Genomic DNA, 17,525 nt, shown 5'->3' on the forward strand with positions numbered 1-17,525 from the left:
ACGTTAAGGAGGCCCCTAATGGAGCAGTGATCCAACAACGCAGAGGTTTGTATGTGTACAGTACAAATTCTCCGGCGATTTGGCTCAAGGCAACTTGGTCACATTCCACCATCCACGCCCATCACCCGGTGCAAAGGTCGGTCCCTCGACAAACTGAAATCGTGGCTTGCACTGGCCGCTGCCACTGGCTCCACGTGTGGTGAAGTACGACAGAGTAGCCCCCCCCCCCCCCCGCCGACAGTGATCCACATTGTACGGGGAGGCCCCTCGTCCAGCAGCGGATTGACTTAAGTGGGATATATGGGCGTTGACGGTGCTCGGTGGTGGAGCAATCGCCGCTTGTTGGAGACCACCATGCTTTTTTTTTAGCCCAGTGGCCGCCCTGGTCAAATGCTGCCAGGCGCATTAGCCGTGAAAAACGACCATCTGCTCTACGGTGGACAATAAAGATCTCACAACGGCACAAGAAACAACAGAGGGCGTTTGTTGCGAAGAAGGGCACGTGCAGCAAATGGTTCAAAGTTGCAAGACTTCATAAATAATGTGCAAATCACTAAATTGGGAAAAGCCACACAGTGACATCGCCCCCTATAATGGCATGGGCTCATGCCCATCGTTGACAGGCCGGTGACTGCGTTCACTTTTGTGCCACAAAAGGACAGCTGTTACGGGGGCGGGGGGGGGGTTCCCTTGGGCTAAACTGTCGCAAGGTGCCTTGACATATACGTTGAACTTCTTTCGCACCGTACGTAGCCAGCAGTGATTGTAATTACCGCCGAGACGTCATGGTACTCGATTGGTAAATGTTGTGGGTTTATTCTCCAACACACCGGTGTGCTGAACTGGTAGCGAATTGCCGTGTTCTGTTTACGTGACAACCCCTTACTTAATTGACTGCGTCGGGTGGTGGCGGGTTTCACGACACATTTTTACTCACGCAATCTAACCCAAAAAAAAAGACCTCTATTATGCATGATAATATTGGTCGCGCAAGCCTAATATGCGCTAAACTAATCGGATGTGTATTGCATGGGAGGCACGGCACGTATCATTGTGACGTCGGTGTACAAGAATGAATGAACGGCGGCTCACCAGCACATGTGTGCGGCTCTCTCTCCACAGAATCATCCACCACCTCCTCCAGCCGGGAGGAGTCGTCAGTCGTGATGCCATGTTCAGACGTCGCCGACGAGATTGGCGAGTAGTGGCCGCACAGGTCCAAGGCCACGCTCGTCTCCATGGGCAAACGGGCCAGGGGAGGCTCTGCTATGACAGCAGCGGCTGTTGGCGGCACAGGAATGGGCGGTTATCAGGTGAGCGTCAAGAAACAGTTGTGCCGTTATAGGTCTCTAACGTGTCTCCGGGTTGTGTCCGCGGCATGTTGCTTGGGGGCACGATGTCTCGACATTTCGCCCACCTCCACATGCTGCTGGAAGGTTCTTCGGGGAAATTAACCGAAAGCTCCCAGCAAGAGGAGCGAAATGTTGGTACACTGTGCCCAACGGCCCAGGAAAGCCACGGCGATGGCGTTGGTATTATTCATTAATAAATATTGTTATATTGTATCCTTGTGTACGGCAAACATGGTTCAGGAGCTGAACGCCAATGTCGAGGTCTGCTGCTGGCCACTAGGAAGAGGGCTTCGGGAGAGCTTGTGTGGTTTTGCTATTCCTCCTCCGTTGAAGGAGCGCAGACTACAGTGGTTTGAAGGATACGGGCACCATAGTTTGGGTTGCATGGTCACAGTCACGCTGCTGTGGTTTTCATTAAAATTTCGATTCATGGAGGTGTGCACAGGGGCCTGTTCACGACGTCCAGAAAGTGTCCGACTGCGTAGATGAAACAAGATCAGCAGGGTGTAAATAGATAGAAACGTATTTGATAACATCGCGGTGTGTGCAGTGACGTCAAAGATGCAAAATGCTTCAGGGGAGCAAACGGATGTGGGGATACATTCACTGCTACTAACATTCTACTAAGAGGCGGCACGGTTGACAGGTTAATCATGGGCTTTGCCTGGTAGGATGGGGATGGTTTAGTTTTATTTGTATGTGGTTTGGTGATTTGTTTACCTTTCTTGTACTTTACACTGCTATCATATTTTTATACTTTGTATTGTTGTAACGTTCTAACCACGTGCCCCTACCGAATAGCTCATCGGATTCCTCCAGTATAAATAAACATTCTGATTCTGAATATAATATATCAATGTACCTTTTTGAAGCTTCACATTAAAAGAAAATATATTACTCGGTCTATTGGTGTCGTGGTTTATTGGCCTTATATACTTTTATTACCCAACGGCATGATAACACCAAACACGTCTCAACCGTCAGGTCAGCCGAGCTCATGCTTGGTCTCGGTAAGAGCAACTCGCTCTAAACCACTCAATCCTTATTGACTGATCGGTTGCTATTTTCGTCAATGTGTTACTCTCCAAAGATGCTTTGTTATACAATTCTGATCACTGCATATTGCAATCTACGGCACACATTGATCAGATACATTTGACACCGACGGCAAAGCCGGAAAAGGGTAAAAAAAAGTGTGCAGAGTGGCACGGAAATAGGAACACGTGGATTAAGATAATGTAGTTACACCGGACAACTTTTGCTGTTCATAAAAGTGAGGCGGGTTTGTGCAGGACGTCGTTAGGGGGAACGACGCCCAACGTGTCATGGAGAACGACAGTGGCAGCCAAGGGAGGGGAACGTGCCCTTTGAGGTGCGCCGGCCGCAAAGAAGGAGTAGCGATGCAATCAACTCTTGTTGCAGGCGACAGGGTCGGTGACAGTCTTGGGCGAGGCCTCCGTCCAACAGCGGATTTGGTCATCGCCGATTGTGGAGGACGGCCGTGACACACCGGCACACTGTCGCTGGGCAGGGTTTTAGTTCCCTTCTTCCGCTTAAGCGGGCTTCTGAATGACTGTATCTGAACCGCCGATCTTCCCCCCCACCCCAGGCACAGAATGTTCGATTCGTTCCAAAGCAACAGCTGCGCCGCCCCCGACTGTCCAACAACAGGACGTGTCCATTGAGTCGGACCGTGTTGCGCAACCCTCGCCCCCTCGGTCAATGTGCGCAAACCACCGCAAGTCACTTTGCAGTGCCTTGCCACCTTATCTCCTCCCTTAGGAGGCGAGCAGGGTGAAGAGTCAACAAAAAGCTACTTTATAAAATTAAACAAAAAATGTTTCTGCACATGAGAGAAACAAATGGGGGAAGCAGCAGCTCATCATCATCACTCGTTTTTTCCCCCTCCACATTTAAAAAAGAATAGGTGTTTAGAGCATTTGGCTGTGTCCACACGATAAGCCACTTCGTTGAGCTATCAATTGTGACCAGGTCGCTTCTGAAAAGAGAGGTACTACCATGTTTCAGATCTACCAGTTATGTGTTACTTATTTATTGAATATTTACTTTTGTTACTTATTTACTGTTTTAAGTTCACTCGTTTCCGGTTAGTTTGTTTTATTTGTGCACGTTATGATTTTAATGTTAACAATTGATCGTGGAATGTATTACAAATGTAAACTTTGTATTAATATGATGGAATTAAGCTGCGGTAATGACGTGAAAGATATGAATGCATGCGGGGTATATGGAGGTACGGGCTATATGAAATTTGTTTTACACAAAACGCTATGTTTGCGGGGTATATGTGTCTGCGGGTTATATGTGTATGTGGGCTATATGCGGGAAAATACGGTACTTTGCAAACCCACTGGCTATCTACCAGAGGTGTGGACTCGAGTCATGTGACTTGGACTCGAGTCAGACTCGAGTCATGAATTTGATGACTTGCGACTCGACTTGGACTTGCATAACAATGACTTTGTCCCACCTATGAGATGTGGACTCGAGTCATGTGACTTGGACTCGAGTCAGACTCGAGTCATGAATTTGATGACTTGCGACTCGACTTGGACTTCATGAAGCCATCCACATATACAGACACAACTTCAATCGAGAAGATGGGTATAAACTGAGCAATCATTGGAAGGACGTTATCAACAAGTTCAAGTCATAATTGGCTGTGATGTTCCCATCCTACCACCTTCCGATGTTAGTTGTTAATTTCGGCTCTGATTTTACATTAACAGGTTCAATTTCCCACACTAACACAGCCTACTCGCTTGCCGAGCTCGACATTGCTGCTCTGCGATCTTACATTAACATGCTAATCGCTCACATTAACATAGCCACCTCCATGCCCTCATCGTGGAGGAGGCCACTCTCTGATCTTACATTAACATGCTAATCTCTCACGTTATCATCACTAGCCCCGCCAACTTCGTTTAGGACCCTTGGGCTACACCCATTTTAAACCTTTAAAACAGTCTGCCTTAGAAACTTTCCCCCTCTTTTTTGCCTCATGATGACGGTCGCTTGTGTTGTGATCGAAACATCGTGGTTTTTAAAACATTTCTTTGAACCTATCTCCATGACTTTACCGAAAGACCCAAAAAATAGGTGTTTTTCAGTCACCTTCGCCCGAAAGCCCACTTTTCTTAATGCTCAAAATGTGCATTGTTATACTTTGGCACGTTTTCAAATACCCTGCTGTTCCTATTTTTTTTATCTCAAGTCTCGCCCTCCTCCCAAGCATTTACCAGAAAATTTTCAGATCTCTATTGTTACACTTTTCCAGTCGAGGACCACGATCCTGACCGTTATGTTCAAGGGCATGACAAGGCAGCTAATTGATCCTATTGTAGGGGTGTTAGAGAGAGAGCCCGTTATGCATGGCAGCTTATGGCAAACAAACACAGTGGGCGGGGCTACGTGAGTGCACGGGGAGGTGCTCTCTACGACGTCCGCGCCAGGCACCCTGGGGGGGGCTGATTCGGAGTTATGATCCCCCGGGGCCCCACCCCTCAGCGGGGGGTTGGGTATAAAAGGGGATGTATCGGAGGGCTCGGGAGTCATGTTAAGCTAACCAGTGAAGACTGAAGACGTCTTAGCGAGAGCCCTGGACTCCCCTGGTTCGCCGTCCTTATCAGGGCCGAACAAGACCGAGCCAGCGGCGTGGTCCCGAGATCCAGAACCGGTGCTCTTGTCAAGAGCTGGTCTGGGACTCAGGGTACCGGGCCCGACTTACCAGTGTCGGGCCAGATAGCCTCCCCTAGCCCGTTAGAGGAGGACTAGGAGGCAGGCTAGAAGTGGCTAGCGCGTGTATCCCCAGCTAGCCGGGTGAGGGGGCCGACACCCCCTCTAGAGTTGTATGCCACAACCGTGCTGTGTGTAATAAACCCGTGTGCCTCCAACTCCGGCGTCCAAGAGTCGTGAACTCTACTACACTATTATTAACTACGCGGATAGGGTGATTATTTACCACAGATAACAGGCTATACCTACTACAATCACCGAGGAATGTTTGTTCTTAACGCTCGTGATGTCACTTCACATCGACCAGCCACCCTCATTGATAATCATGAACAGGTGACGTCCTCCAAATGGACGCCCCCCTCCATTAATAATAATTAGAGGGTGACGTCACTCCACATGGGGGGGCGAGGCAACTCCACCCCTCTCCTCAGCGTCAAATTATAACCCTCACTACACGTCACGCAATCTCCATGACATCAAAGTAAAAAGGACGTCAAGATGAACAAGGGATTATAACCTTTAAATGAAATAAGTCTGTGTCACCGCGGCCTTACAAATTGCACACGAATGGATGCAATGAATATCACGTTGCGGTCTGCTTTTCCTTGGACGGGCAAAAGGATAGTTTCTAATAGTTACCCCCGGATTACTTTGCATACGACGAGTGTACTTTACTCCCCATGTATATGGCTATTGAGCCAGCATAAGATTAATGGTTTATATGCTATTGCATCAGCCTGTACACATCACGGTAAGAAATGAACGCAAACAAGAACTGAAGTTCGATAATTGCTTCACCTACTGCTTAGAGCTACCTAGGACCAAACAACATAGAATGCCGTTTAACGCATAGGCTTTCGCGACGAATATTATCCATAAGAGGTTTTTGGGTTAGATCGTGTAAATCCAGATCACAAATCTGGCTGCCGCCTGATGATGCTCATAATTACTGGCGAAACGTCGTACTCAAATTGTAAATGTTGTGAATTTACTCTCCAACACACCGGTGTGCTATACTAGCGTAGTGCAGTAGGGCCACGCGGAGATGAGAAATACTATAAAGGCTGTTGCCGTTTATTAAACCACTATCACACTCGACATCCTACACTCACACCGTGTAGGTGCACTCTATCACGGTCCTTTACCTCAGACACTGAATATTATTCGGGTCCTACCCTTTGGCTACCCTTTGGGCTCTCCCACTCATCTGCCCGGAGCGGGGGTTCAGCCAACACCGCTCCGCAACGAGGAAAGAGACCCTGTTCAGCCGATCCTTACCCTGGCTCCCCACAACGACCACGCCTCCGTCACGGGGTCCCCCTTACGAACCCCTTGGGCGGCTCCTCCCCCCAGCTCGGCTCAGTCCATGTTCCTGAAAGTGCTCTCCGAAAGCCCCATTCGTAACCCGTGACGTTTCGCCATTCTTGACCGTCAACCCGCTCGCACCTCCTTCTGTTCGCCCCCTCATTGGTTACTCACAATACTCCTCTACACGAGTAACGAATTGGCGTGTTCTGTTTACGTGACAAACCTTACTAAGTGGCTGTGTTGGGTGGTGACGGGTTTTTACAACCCAGAATGTGTCCGATCTCATCAGATGTCTGTAGTTTAGCAGGATTGAGCCTGGATAAGCGATGGGCTGGCTGTGCAACCACCATGCACAACAGGTGTTATAAACAGAGGGGTAAATAATCTAGATTTGTGGTTTTCGTGACTGCAGGGATCCATACTCTTTGGTTCTGTCGGTAAAGTCACGTAGGTATAAAATAAAATAAATATTTGTGGGCAGCAGGATGCAGTGTAGCTAAATCTCGCGTTGTACCGCACTCATACGCTTCCACGTTTATGCTCATCGACCTTCACCAGCCCCCGGTGAGGTACAGTCAAACAAGCCCTACAGGCTCACATGACATTGAGAGCGGGGGGGGGGGCTCATTCAGCCAGTGGCTTAGTGTTTGCAGAGGCAGGGGGAGGAAGGTACACACCCCACAGCTCACGTCAACTCGTGCACATTCCAAACAACCCACACCCTTCACCTGACACTGTAAAACCCAGAGGAGATGGGGGGGGCCACACTCGTTTCCTCGCCAAACCGGAATCTCACGGCTTCGCGCCATGCTGCACTCGTGAGCAGCGATAAATGCGACATCAATGAGCAGCAACCTCCATCTTCAGTGGGGAGGCGTTTGACTTTTTTATGGCTACACAGCGTTGTGAGCAAAGTGGCAAAACCCACATGCGGTAAATCACGACATACTATGTAAATTACAATACAAATTTGGAGGTTTGTCGTGTCTACGAGAAGAGAGGGCATATTTATTCATGAGACAGAAAGTGTTTGTTCGGTGATTGGCTGAGGTGAAAAGCAAGGTCTGGAGCCTGGATTTAAACAGAGGATTGGAGTCAACAGCATGGATTGCTAGAGGAAGGGAGGTTACAAGTCTTGAGGTAAACAAAGGGAGGAATGAGTGACCTGCTGAGCGAAGGTTGACTGGGGGCTCGCTGTCTTCTTGGCTGCTGGAGTGGTGAGTTCGTGGAGGAGGGGAGGACAACGAAAGGAAAGGTTTACGAGCCCGGTTGAGTGACAAACGGGACAGCCACCACTGAACTCCCACAAAGTCGCACTCATTTTAATGACAGTGAGAAAATGATGAACCGACTGGCATTTGAACTTGCAATGTATGTGTGTTGAACTTATTTGGAACCGTACATAGCCAATAGTGCTAATCGGAGGTGTGGGGGAAGGACAACAAACTAAACACTAAAAGCAGTTTCCAAGAAATTCGTTTTCAATCTAGACTTAAAAGTGGAGGTGTTTAGTCTAGACTTAAAAGTGCGTAGCTCCAGTAGTTTCCTAATATCAGAAGGAAGAGCGTTCCAGATGGCCGCAGAAGCGCATCCGAAAGCGCAATGTCAGTGACTGTCTTTGTTCGATGGCCAGCCAAAAGCCACTGCAAAGAGGATGACTGATTCCAAACTGCAAGTAAGCGCCCTAACCAAATCACAACGTAGTGCAATACGTCCATAGCTAACAGCGAACACATTATCAACAACTATTGATCGAGGGAAGTGTCAAACGAGGTCAGGTCTTCCCCCCCCCCCCCCCCCCCAAGGGTTCTGCGACAATGCGTGGCTACTTCCTCAATGTCTTTGCACACGTGAGAGTTACGTGGGTGGCTCGGAGATCAAGAGCGTCTGAGCTGGGAATGCTTAAAACATATTCTTAGGTTTTTTCGGTAAAGTCACGTAGGTAAAACATTAAAATTAATGAAAGTAAAATAAAATAAAAATCACGACGTTTTGGAGGCAACACAAGTCTCCGTCATCAGGTGGGACCGTCACAGCCAGATTTGCTGCATCAAGTGAGGCAATGATTCAAGATGTAATCCCTTAAAAGCAAGTTGAGGGGGGAGGAGAGGGGGGCGGAGCTCATCAGAATGTGGTAGCCAATGATTGGAACGTATCGGGAGGGAGGGGGGCGGGGCTCAAAGACGGCACGACGTGCCACGTAGAACGCATCGGGAGGGGGAGGGGGGCGGGGCCAAAATAATGCACCGTCGACGTGTACCACGTCGTGTATTCTTTTGGCCCCGCCCCCCCTCCCCCTCCCGATGCGTTCTACGTGGCACGTCGTGCCGTCTTTGAGCCCCGCCCCCCTCCCTCCCGATACGTTCCATTCATTGGCTACCACATTCTGATGAGCTCCGCCCCCCTCTCCTTCCCCCTCAACTTACTTTTAAGGGATTACATCTTGAATCATTGCCTCACTTGATGCAGCAAATCTGGCTGTGACGGTCCCACCTGATGACGGAGACTTGTGTTGCCTCCGAAACGTCGTGATTTTTATTTTATTTTACTTTCATTAATTTTAATGTTTTACCTACGTGACTTTACCGAAAAAACCTAAGAATATGAATCCTTGCAGTCACGAAAGCTTCAAATCTATGCTTAAAACATGTTTTTGTCGAAAAGAGGAAGCCGCCTGCCTGCCATTAAACTAAATTCTCAAGCGGAGGGAGTTGTCTCAGTCTGGTCATCGATGAGTGGCAGGGCAGGTGGGAAAGTCTTGCCCCCCCCACCTCCCTTCTCCCCACTACAGTGTGGACCAGATTAGACTTTCAAAGGGAGCCCTGGTCATATCTGCATCGGTGGGTCACTCTCTAACGAGAGGGTTTGCGCTGCTCAATGAGGATTCCCAAGAGGTATTCTTTAATTCCCTGACATACCACCGATAGCGCAATCTGAAATTTTTTGTAAAAAACCCCCAGATTTTCACTTTTATTTGCGCTCAAAACTAGAAAATAATTATTTTGACCCCAGAATTAATCGAATCTGATGTGCTCAATAAAAGTGTGTGGTTCGCATAAAGAAAATTATACACATCAAAAGGAAGACCACCCACTTTTAGTGAGCACATGAAATTTGATTAATTCCGGGGACAAAATAATGTATTTTCTACTTTGTAGTGCAAATAAAAGTGTGTGCATTGAAAATCTTATTTTTAACCAATTTTTGTTTGTGTACTTGTTGCTCTCGCACAAAGGAACAACCAAGCCATAGCGGCCGCTCCGGCGCAATGACGAGTGGCGATAAAAGCGCTCCTTTCATTGGTTACAGGCTGGCCAGCAACAGCCGCTGTGATTGGACCAGACGCTTGCCGTCGTAGGTGTGGGCGCGACCATACATGATTTAAAAAAAGTTGGGGTGGAATGTGCAATTATTGATTAAAATGTAGTTAAAAACACGAATAGGACCACGATGGGCGGGATCTGGACCTTTTTTTAAAATCCTTTATATTAAGTTCGCTTGCTTGCTTGCTTGCGTGCTTGCTTGCTTGCTTACGACCGTGCAAATCTTTCGGTCGTTTTTTAACCCACTTCCCGTGATCCAATCGAGCTGACATTTTCCACACAGACTCGTTGTGCGAGACAATTAATGTTCGTGAAAAAAAATTCCCAAAATTTTACACTTTTAGGCAAAAAATTTTTATTTTACATATATTCAAATAGAACTCATTCATGGCTTTGGCTGAACGTCACATTGTAAGAGCCCAGAGCGTAACCCCTCCACAGGCCGTGGCGGAGTAGCGCAGTTGGTAGCGCCCTCGCTTCCCATGCCAAAGGTCGTGGGATCGATCCCCGCGTCCTCCACAGGCGAATATATTTTTAAATCCTTTATATTAAGTTCGCTGCCACGCATATAAAGGATTTATAGTGAAAAACGTTGTTTTTACGGGTTATACTTATTACGAAATGTTTCATTGTCAAGCGAGGCGGCGAGTCTGTGTAAAAATTTCAGCTCTTTAGGCTTCGTAGATCCCAAGATATTAAGCGTTAAAGATTCCAAAGAATAGAAACGGACAACACGGCAAGTTCAATCAAGTGTGTAATAGTAAAAAATAACTGTGGGGGGAAAAAATATAAAAAATTATATTGCTCTTGAGAGGGAATTTGGTCATCTCGTGAAGTCACCCCAACTCGACCCCTACAGTCTCCCCTCCCCGCACCACTACCACTGCTGTACACACTCCCCCAAAGACAAAGATCCCCCGTATAGCCTTAACAAACTGTTGGGGTAAGTGCTGTTGGCGAGTAGAACCTATGAAGGTCACCTATGAAGGTCCGCACGGCACATGACGGGGTGGGTGGCCAGCACCATTCCTGGTCGGCCGGCCTGCTGCCTTTGTCTCCCCAGTGGCAATGTTTACACACCACACCAGGCACTCATTTGAGGCCGAGTCGACCTAGGGGAGGCCCATGACCGGGTCAGATAATCGTCACTGGTGTTGGCCGTGAGTCGGCAGGCATCGAACTCGGATCGCAGGGTTCGTAGCGCAGCGCACTAACCGTTATGCTACTGCTCCCGACGCACTTTCCCACCCCTTCCACAATCCCCAAAACTACCAAAACCAGCTCAACACCACGTCTGGGGGAGGGGACAGAGCCTGAACCGAAAGAGGTGGTGCCTACAAAAGAAGGGGTGGGGCCTACAAAGGAAAGGTGCAAAGCCGGAAGAGGAAGAGATGGGAGTCCCATGTCAGAAAGCATTGGGGCCTAAGAAATAAGGGGGTGGGGCATAAAGAGGATGGGTCGGGTCTGACAGAGGAAGAAGTAGGGCCAACAGAGGTTGCATTTCACTGTTGATTTAAGATAATAAAAGCATAGAATAAAATACGTGCGGCAGGCAGCATACTTCTAATGACACAGATGTGGCATACAGGCCAACTAGTATTTTTTTTTATTGCATTTGAAAAGGAGACCCAAGTGGTCAGATAAAACGCGGCGCCATTCCAATCGAAGATAACTCACATTGGTTGGTCTGTATCGCCAGTCCTTCCTGCTGCACCGGTTGTTGTGGTTGAAGCTGCTGCTGTTGCTGCTGCTCTTCACTGCACCTGTGCCCAAATCGGATGACCCTGGTGGGAATGGTGCTTCCCTCGTTGCCTACGGATCCTTCCATGGCACCGAGACGATGCACCGACAGTGACAGCTCGCGGCTCAGGCCGCTGAACAGCATGACCAGCACATCCACGAGGCTGCTCAGCACAGCGTCCACGCCATGGAATGCCTCCATAGACGGTGTCCCACCGTCGTGGGGCTCGGCGCCCTGCAGGGCCTTCACCACCTGCCGCAGCACGGCGTAGAAGCCGAAGGGCAGGCGGTCGCGCGCCGCGGCCAGCAGCTCGGCCCGCACGAGTCCATCCCCGACGCAAGCGCGCAGGACCCCGTAGTCCCGGATGCCCAGCTCAGAGTCCATGGCCCGGGCCACTTCCGCGTTCACGCCCTGCGCCTCCAGCCACGCCGGGAAGTCCCCACTTGCCTCCAGCACCGGGGTGGACACCGTGCAAGCCATTCCGCCGCCCCACCCCAGTGGAAGTTTTCAGTAGAAGTTTGAACCCTTTTCGACTTTGCCAATGTCACACACGACCAAAGCTGGAATTGAAGTGCAGAACAACAACACATTAATAGAGAATGCTTCTTACAAACATCACAGTAAGGCAAGCTGCCCATGCAACAAGCACGACACGTGCAACAGTGTTCATCTTTGTGTCCTGAAAAAAGACCAGCAGACATTGGGTGTGTTGCGAAATCTGCAGGAAACGCTCCTGACCATACCAGCATCACTCACCTGGGCTGCACAGGAACACTCGCCTGTGTGACAAACAGACACAAATCACACATACACACTCGTACTCAGACTAACCACACACACACACTTGTGTCACTAATTCACATGAACCACTAACTCAGGTAGTTTTTCCTCTTTACAAGAAGCGATCGAGATTATTGTAACAATAACCAGGGCATTTCCCCTCAAGTGTGTCGGGAGAGGTCCCGGCAAGGATTATGCAACATTGTGGTTTTGGGCAGGGGCGGTCCAAGACAATTTGCAATATTCTCCCTCTATTATAACTATCAACAGGAACACACTCTATTTGCCACAAAGTGGCAGCGATATCATCACAGCACTTGTGCCAGGCTAGGTGCAACTGTGAGGCCACGTGAAGTCAGAATCAGAATATATATTTGTACTGGAAGAATCCGATGAGCTAGAAAGCTCTTTTGTCACAGATGTCCAGTGTAAGTGTAAGTCTCTTCTTCCTCCTCCTCGAGGCTTGTGTGTGTGCGGGTGGCGTGTGCCACGCACACACTCAGTCGGAGACAAGGTAGTCGTAGGAGGCACCGTCCTTCCCTTTTATTGTGCTCACGCCACCAACTTCCGGCCCCCTCTCTCACGACCACGCTGCCGTACGACCCGGCCCAGACACGACCATGTCTGCGTTGCGTCGACCGAGACAGCCAACTATTTTCCGGCCGCGCAATGATCGGGCGAAGGCGGCAGCGACAAAGGCGACAGCGATGAAGAGACGAGTCCACTCCCAGAACCGGCAGCCCGGAGCTCTTGCTCTCCGCTGCTTTTATTCCCCTCGGTGCGGCTTGGCTCCGCCTTAGCCGTGCCTCCCTTCTCGAAGCCACCAGAGGGTTCCAGGGGCCTCCCCAGAAGGTCTACCATGACCCTTGCCCCAGTTACTCTGCCCTGCCGGCACATCCGTGTATATGTTCAACGGAGTGTTCGCCAAGTGTCTACCTGCAGTTGCAGCTGCTGTACAACAGTCAGCACTGTGTCACTACATAAGTATTGAAGGCTTGCTGGCAGGTCACAATAGTCTCAGGTGTCACAAGTAAAATGTCCTAGATGCACCACCACCTGCGCACCCCAATTTTGATACCTTGCCATGTTTTATCCACCCGACCCTCTGCTGGAGGGCAACTACGTCCAATTTCCCAGCAGCATCTTTTTATAAGCCTCATCCACACAAGGTCAACCTTGACATCACTGGTACCAGTCAATAGTAAGTCCACACATCTCCAGGTCAACGGGCACCACATCAGCCCATCTTCCTTTCTAGCCCATACTGTCAACTTAGCCCCCCCCCCCTCTATCTGGCGAAACAAAAAGCTATTTTGGAATGCTATTGCTGGGCAAGTGGGCTACATGAATCAGCCACAACATGGCTCCATGGTATGTACCCTGGTAAAATGGCGTTCTGGCATGTTCACCACTCATTGCAGAGATGCACGGTTCGGATCCACCAGCCGCCATGATTAATTTAATACCCATTTTTCACGAACACTTTCTGCTTCAAAGCGGACATCAAAGATTCAGTCGTATCAGTTGGCAAGAGCAGACCATTTGTGTGCCGAGGTCATAGTCCAAGTTTGCTAAATTTGATAAATTACCCGCAAAATACTAATTGGGTGTATATATCGCAATCATCACTGCCGACAGAGAAGACTTGGCAAAACTCTCCTAAAAAAAGTCATGAGGCTCGCCTGGGTAAACACATATGATAATTGGAATAACACATCCTCTTCTGCCGGAGAAGCTCACTCATGGGACAACGTCCGTATCTTTAAAAGATCGACAAAAGGCTTCGCACAATCCACTCCAGATGAACCCAGGATGGACTGTGGGAAAGCAGGCAGGAATGTTGTGTTTATGTAAAGGGGTCAGTGTTTCATAAGCGTAGGGACGGATAGGGACGGATAGGGTACGATTGTGGCCAAAAAGACCCAGCAGTTTGTGTTGAGTGACAAGACCACAATGTTCCGCAACTGATAAAAATGTCATATGACTGATTCACAGTGAGAGTTCTGCTGTCAAACCGCAGCTGGTTATGAGCACTGTCTGGGTATGGATACTTCTTCACCTTCTACACCACCTCACCACTCAAAGAGTGGGGCTGATAGTAAGGCACTGCATCTTTGTGGCGAGCCACAGCTTCAGCAGCAGAGTCTCCAACACATTCTCAGCAAGTACCAAGTCATCGGCATACTTAACATGGTTGACCAGTAGGGAGCCATCCCTAGACTTCACCTGAGGCATTGATCAGCCTGCCACCGTGTCTGTACGAGATGGAAGTTCCACTGGTACAGATGAAAGTTGCACAGACATGGTAAGCTTGTCAAACTATACGGTGAGAAAATTTGTTAAATAGTAGAAGGGCCAGAGGACGTTTCTGTCACAAACCAGAGTGAAGAGGGAAGATCTGTAAACTGGCAGCCATTTAAGCTTTACCAAGATCAGCCCACCATCATGAAGATCCTTAATTTTCAGGGACCCGACAAGCATGAAGAACCCAAAGGTCTGACCCTTGATGGTATCATAGGCCTTGGCGAGGTCAATCAAGCTGTAAGCCCTGTTGAACTTCCCTAGCACTCTGCTGTAGAGCATGTGGACAGAGAATTTGGCACCCATGCAGGACCAACCCTCTGTGAAAAATCACACAATGAGGCCCAGCAAAGCTTCTGTGTGCCTCGCAAGATGATGCTGGGTGACACTTAGCAAGACTTTCCCTGACATATTTAAGCAGGGCGATATCCTGATAGCTGTTACAATAAGCACGGGTTCACCTTCTTATAAATTGGGCACAACTACAGCATCCTCTCAATCCTGCAGAACTCAGCCAGTTGTCCAATAATTTACAGGAATATTAAGGTAAAGCAGACTGCACACAATCACCACCTTCTCCTAGAACAATGCTTGGGAGACATTCCTCTCCAGTGATTTACTGTATGTGGTTTCAGACTCTCGATTGCTCTTCACACCGCTTCAGCAGATGGCACATCAATCGAGTAACTCGTGAGCTGAAGTTGGCTAGCTACTCCAACCTTTATGTCTCCACAACCATCAGTCAGGCCACCCTTGTCCCATTGTTATTTGGGGTTCTTCTCCCCCGATCCTCAGCCCTAAGTCCTCATAAATTTGTTTAGAAAATCTGCACACCTACTCCGGCAGGAATCCTGAAGCTCATCCACATTTCCTCTTGGTATCAGATGCCAATCCCAACTGAAAGCGTTGTTCAAATTCTCACTTGCAATTTACAGAAGCTGAGACCACGGTATCTTGGAATTTAGATGGGATCCAGGGTGGGATGCGCACCGCCACAGTAAAATAATGGCGTCAAGCCGATGATGGTCAATTGTCAGATCACCTCAATGGTATAGGTCCTGGTGTCAAGGACATGGCTACACATTCACCGTTCCGCCACTACATAGTCCAGCAGATGTTCTTGTTCGGACACGGCATGGGTCCAATGTGTGACTGTGCCAATGATGGAACCACGTTAGGGAATTACAAGTCCATGGGTTGCAGAAGAATCTAGCAACCTCCTGCAAGTATTGTTGAGTTTATCTGCCCCATGCCTTCCAATAACTCCTGCCCAAGTACAAGTATTGTTATCCATTTGGGCACACCAACTAAGATTGCTGTATTTTGTATTGTAGAACCAATTTAGTAAATATCGAGGAAAGGTCAAAGAAGACATCCAAATCATCAGCCTTGCCTGCATCCAATGACAAATGTCCGTCTTCAGTGAGGGCAAAGGCCACCAACTACCAGCATTGCTTGCTTCGTGCTGATATATGGGAAGGTGAGCACAACATCTCTGGGGGTTCACGGCCTCCCGTAACCCACCACCATACTCCCAGGCCCCTTGATTGAAAGAGCCCTCACTGTTGTTGGCTCTTGAGTAGACAGAGGACTGTCTACCTCTTGTGGTGACAGTAGCTACAACAAGTCAAATGCACCTCCTAGAGTCCAGACAGATCCAGGCAATACCAGAGTAACGGAAGCCTCTCCTTCCCAGCAAGGGTTTCAGACAGTGGCGGCTCCTGCAAAATATCTCAGGGGGGGCAAATGTCTGGATGATTGATAAGGATAAGGTCCACCCATGCAATGGATAAATTAACAACTTAAGCATGTAAAGGCAACTTCACTTCTTTAATATTAATGAAAAATAAAGTGACTCTTACAATACATCTTGTTTGTTTCTATACTCACTATTAAAACAAACCACTCAAGTTTATTTTATTAAAGATTCCACTAGGTGGTGACAAATTATATTGTTGGATGAAACGTGCTTACGTATGATGCCGTAAGCACGTATGATGACGTAAGCACGTTAGGGCAAGCCCTCCCGGAAGCCATAGAGAATGCATTGCAGCGCCCCCGTTTGAAAAAAAACATCTTTGAATATAAGTCTATGGGACCACTCGGGGCGATTTTCAGCTGGAGGGAAATCGCCCAAAAAGAGGCGGTACTCCACAGAACGTAGCATGACGCTGATTGGACTATATCCAGAGGCACAGTGACGGCTAGCGTGACTCTGTGGTTGAATGACATTGGTGGTGCGTCGCCCAATCGCCCTAATGAAGAAACCGCCCCTGGTTTCAGACATACCCACGTGGGCAGCCGTAGCAACTATATGTTTATTTCTGGAAGCTTCTTGAAGGGGGAGCGTCAGTCCCCTTGATCCACCAAAAAAGGAATTTTACCAGGAGACTTTAGGGACACCTGCTCCCTCGGGGCCTCCGGAACACATGCTTGGGTTTTTCACCTCATGGTCCTTTGGCAAACCATTTTAAGGGCGTGGGTATACCAGCCACTTGCACTGGTCCACAACACACTAACCGATACAAGGACAATTACCCCCCAGAGTAGCATACATAGACTGTTTGGAGAAAGTGCTGTTAGAGAGCACCTATTTAGGCTGGGAGAGTGCACAAAGGGGTGGGGGGTGTAGTCAGCACTATGTCCGGCTGTCTTTCCCCCAACCCTACCCAGTGCTGATGTTTACGCACTGCACTTCGTACTCATTTAAGCAGAGTCAACCCAGGGGAGAGCCAAGAACTGGTTGAGATATCATGGCTGATATTAGCCACGAGCAGGTATCGAACTCAGGCCTCCAGGTTCGTAGCGCAGTGTACTAACCGCTACCACAAACTCCAAGAGACATATACTGTACATACTTAACATACACTCATTACTAACCTCAACAGCACCACACACACATGCCTTACTTGCGTCAACAACTCAACGAACACACAGCAGACATCATGCTTCTGTTGCATCGTC

The 17,525-nt window shown here is 48.7% G+C and overlaps 1 protein-coding gene across 5 annotated transcripts in view; it reads right to left on the reverse strand.

The window, feature by feature from the left end:
• Positions 1 to 17,525, reverse strand: part of LOC144737650 (uncharacterized) — a 75,436-nt gene that overhangs the window by 15,674 nt on the left and 42,237 nt on the right. For 4 of the 5 annotated variants that reach the window (XM_078620451.1, XM_078620460.1, XM_078620431.1 and 1 more), the window contains 2 exons: positions 11,417 to 12,040; positions 1,093 to 1,281 (listed from right to left, as the gene is read on the reverse strand). In XM_078620451.1, the coding sequence (XP_078476577.1) occupies positions 1,093 to 1,281; positions 11,417 to 11,960 (733 nt within the window). In that variant the 5' untranslated portion in view covers positions 11,961 to 12,040. Of the gene's footprint in view, positions 1 to 1,092; positions 1,282 to 11,416; positions 12,041 to 12,236; positions 17,522 to 17,525 lie in introns of those variants that run through there. The other variant, XM_078620470.1, reaches the window with a different exon arrangement.

The sequence above is a fragment of the Lampetra planeri genome, chromosome 3 (assembly GCF_965212315.1).
Source record: "Lampetra planeri chromosome 3, kcLamPlan1.2.h2, whole genome shotgun sequence".
Classification (NCBI taxonomy): Eukaryota; Metazoa; Chordata; class Hyperoartia; order Petromyzontiformes; family Petromyzontidae; genus Lampetra; species Lampetra planeri.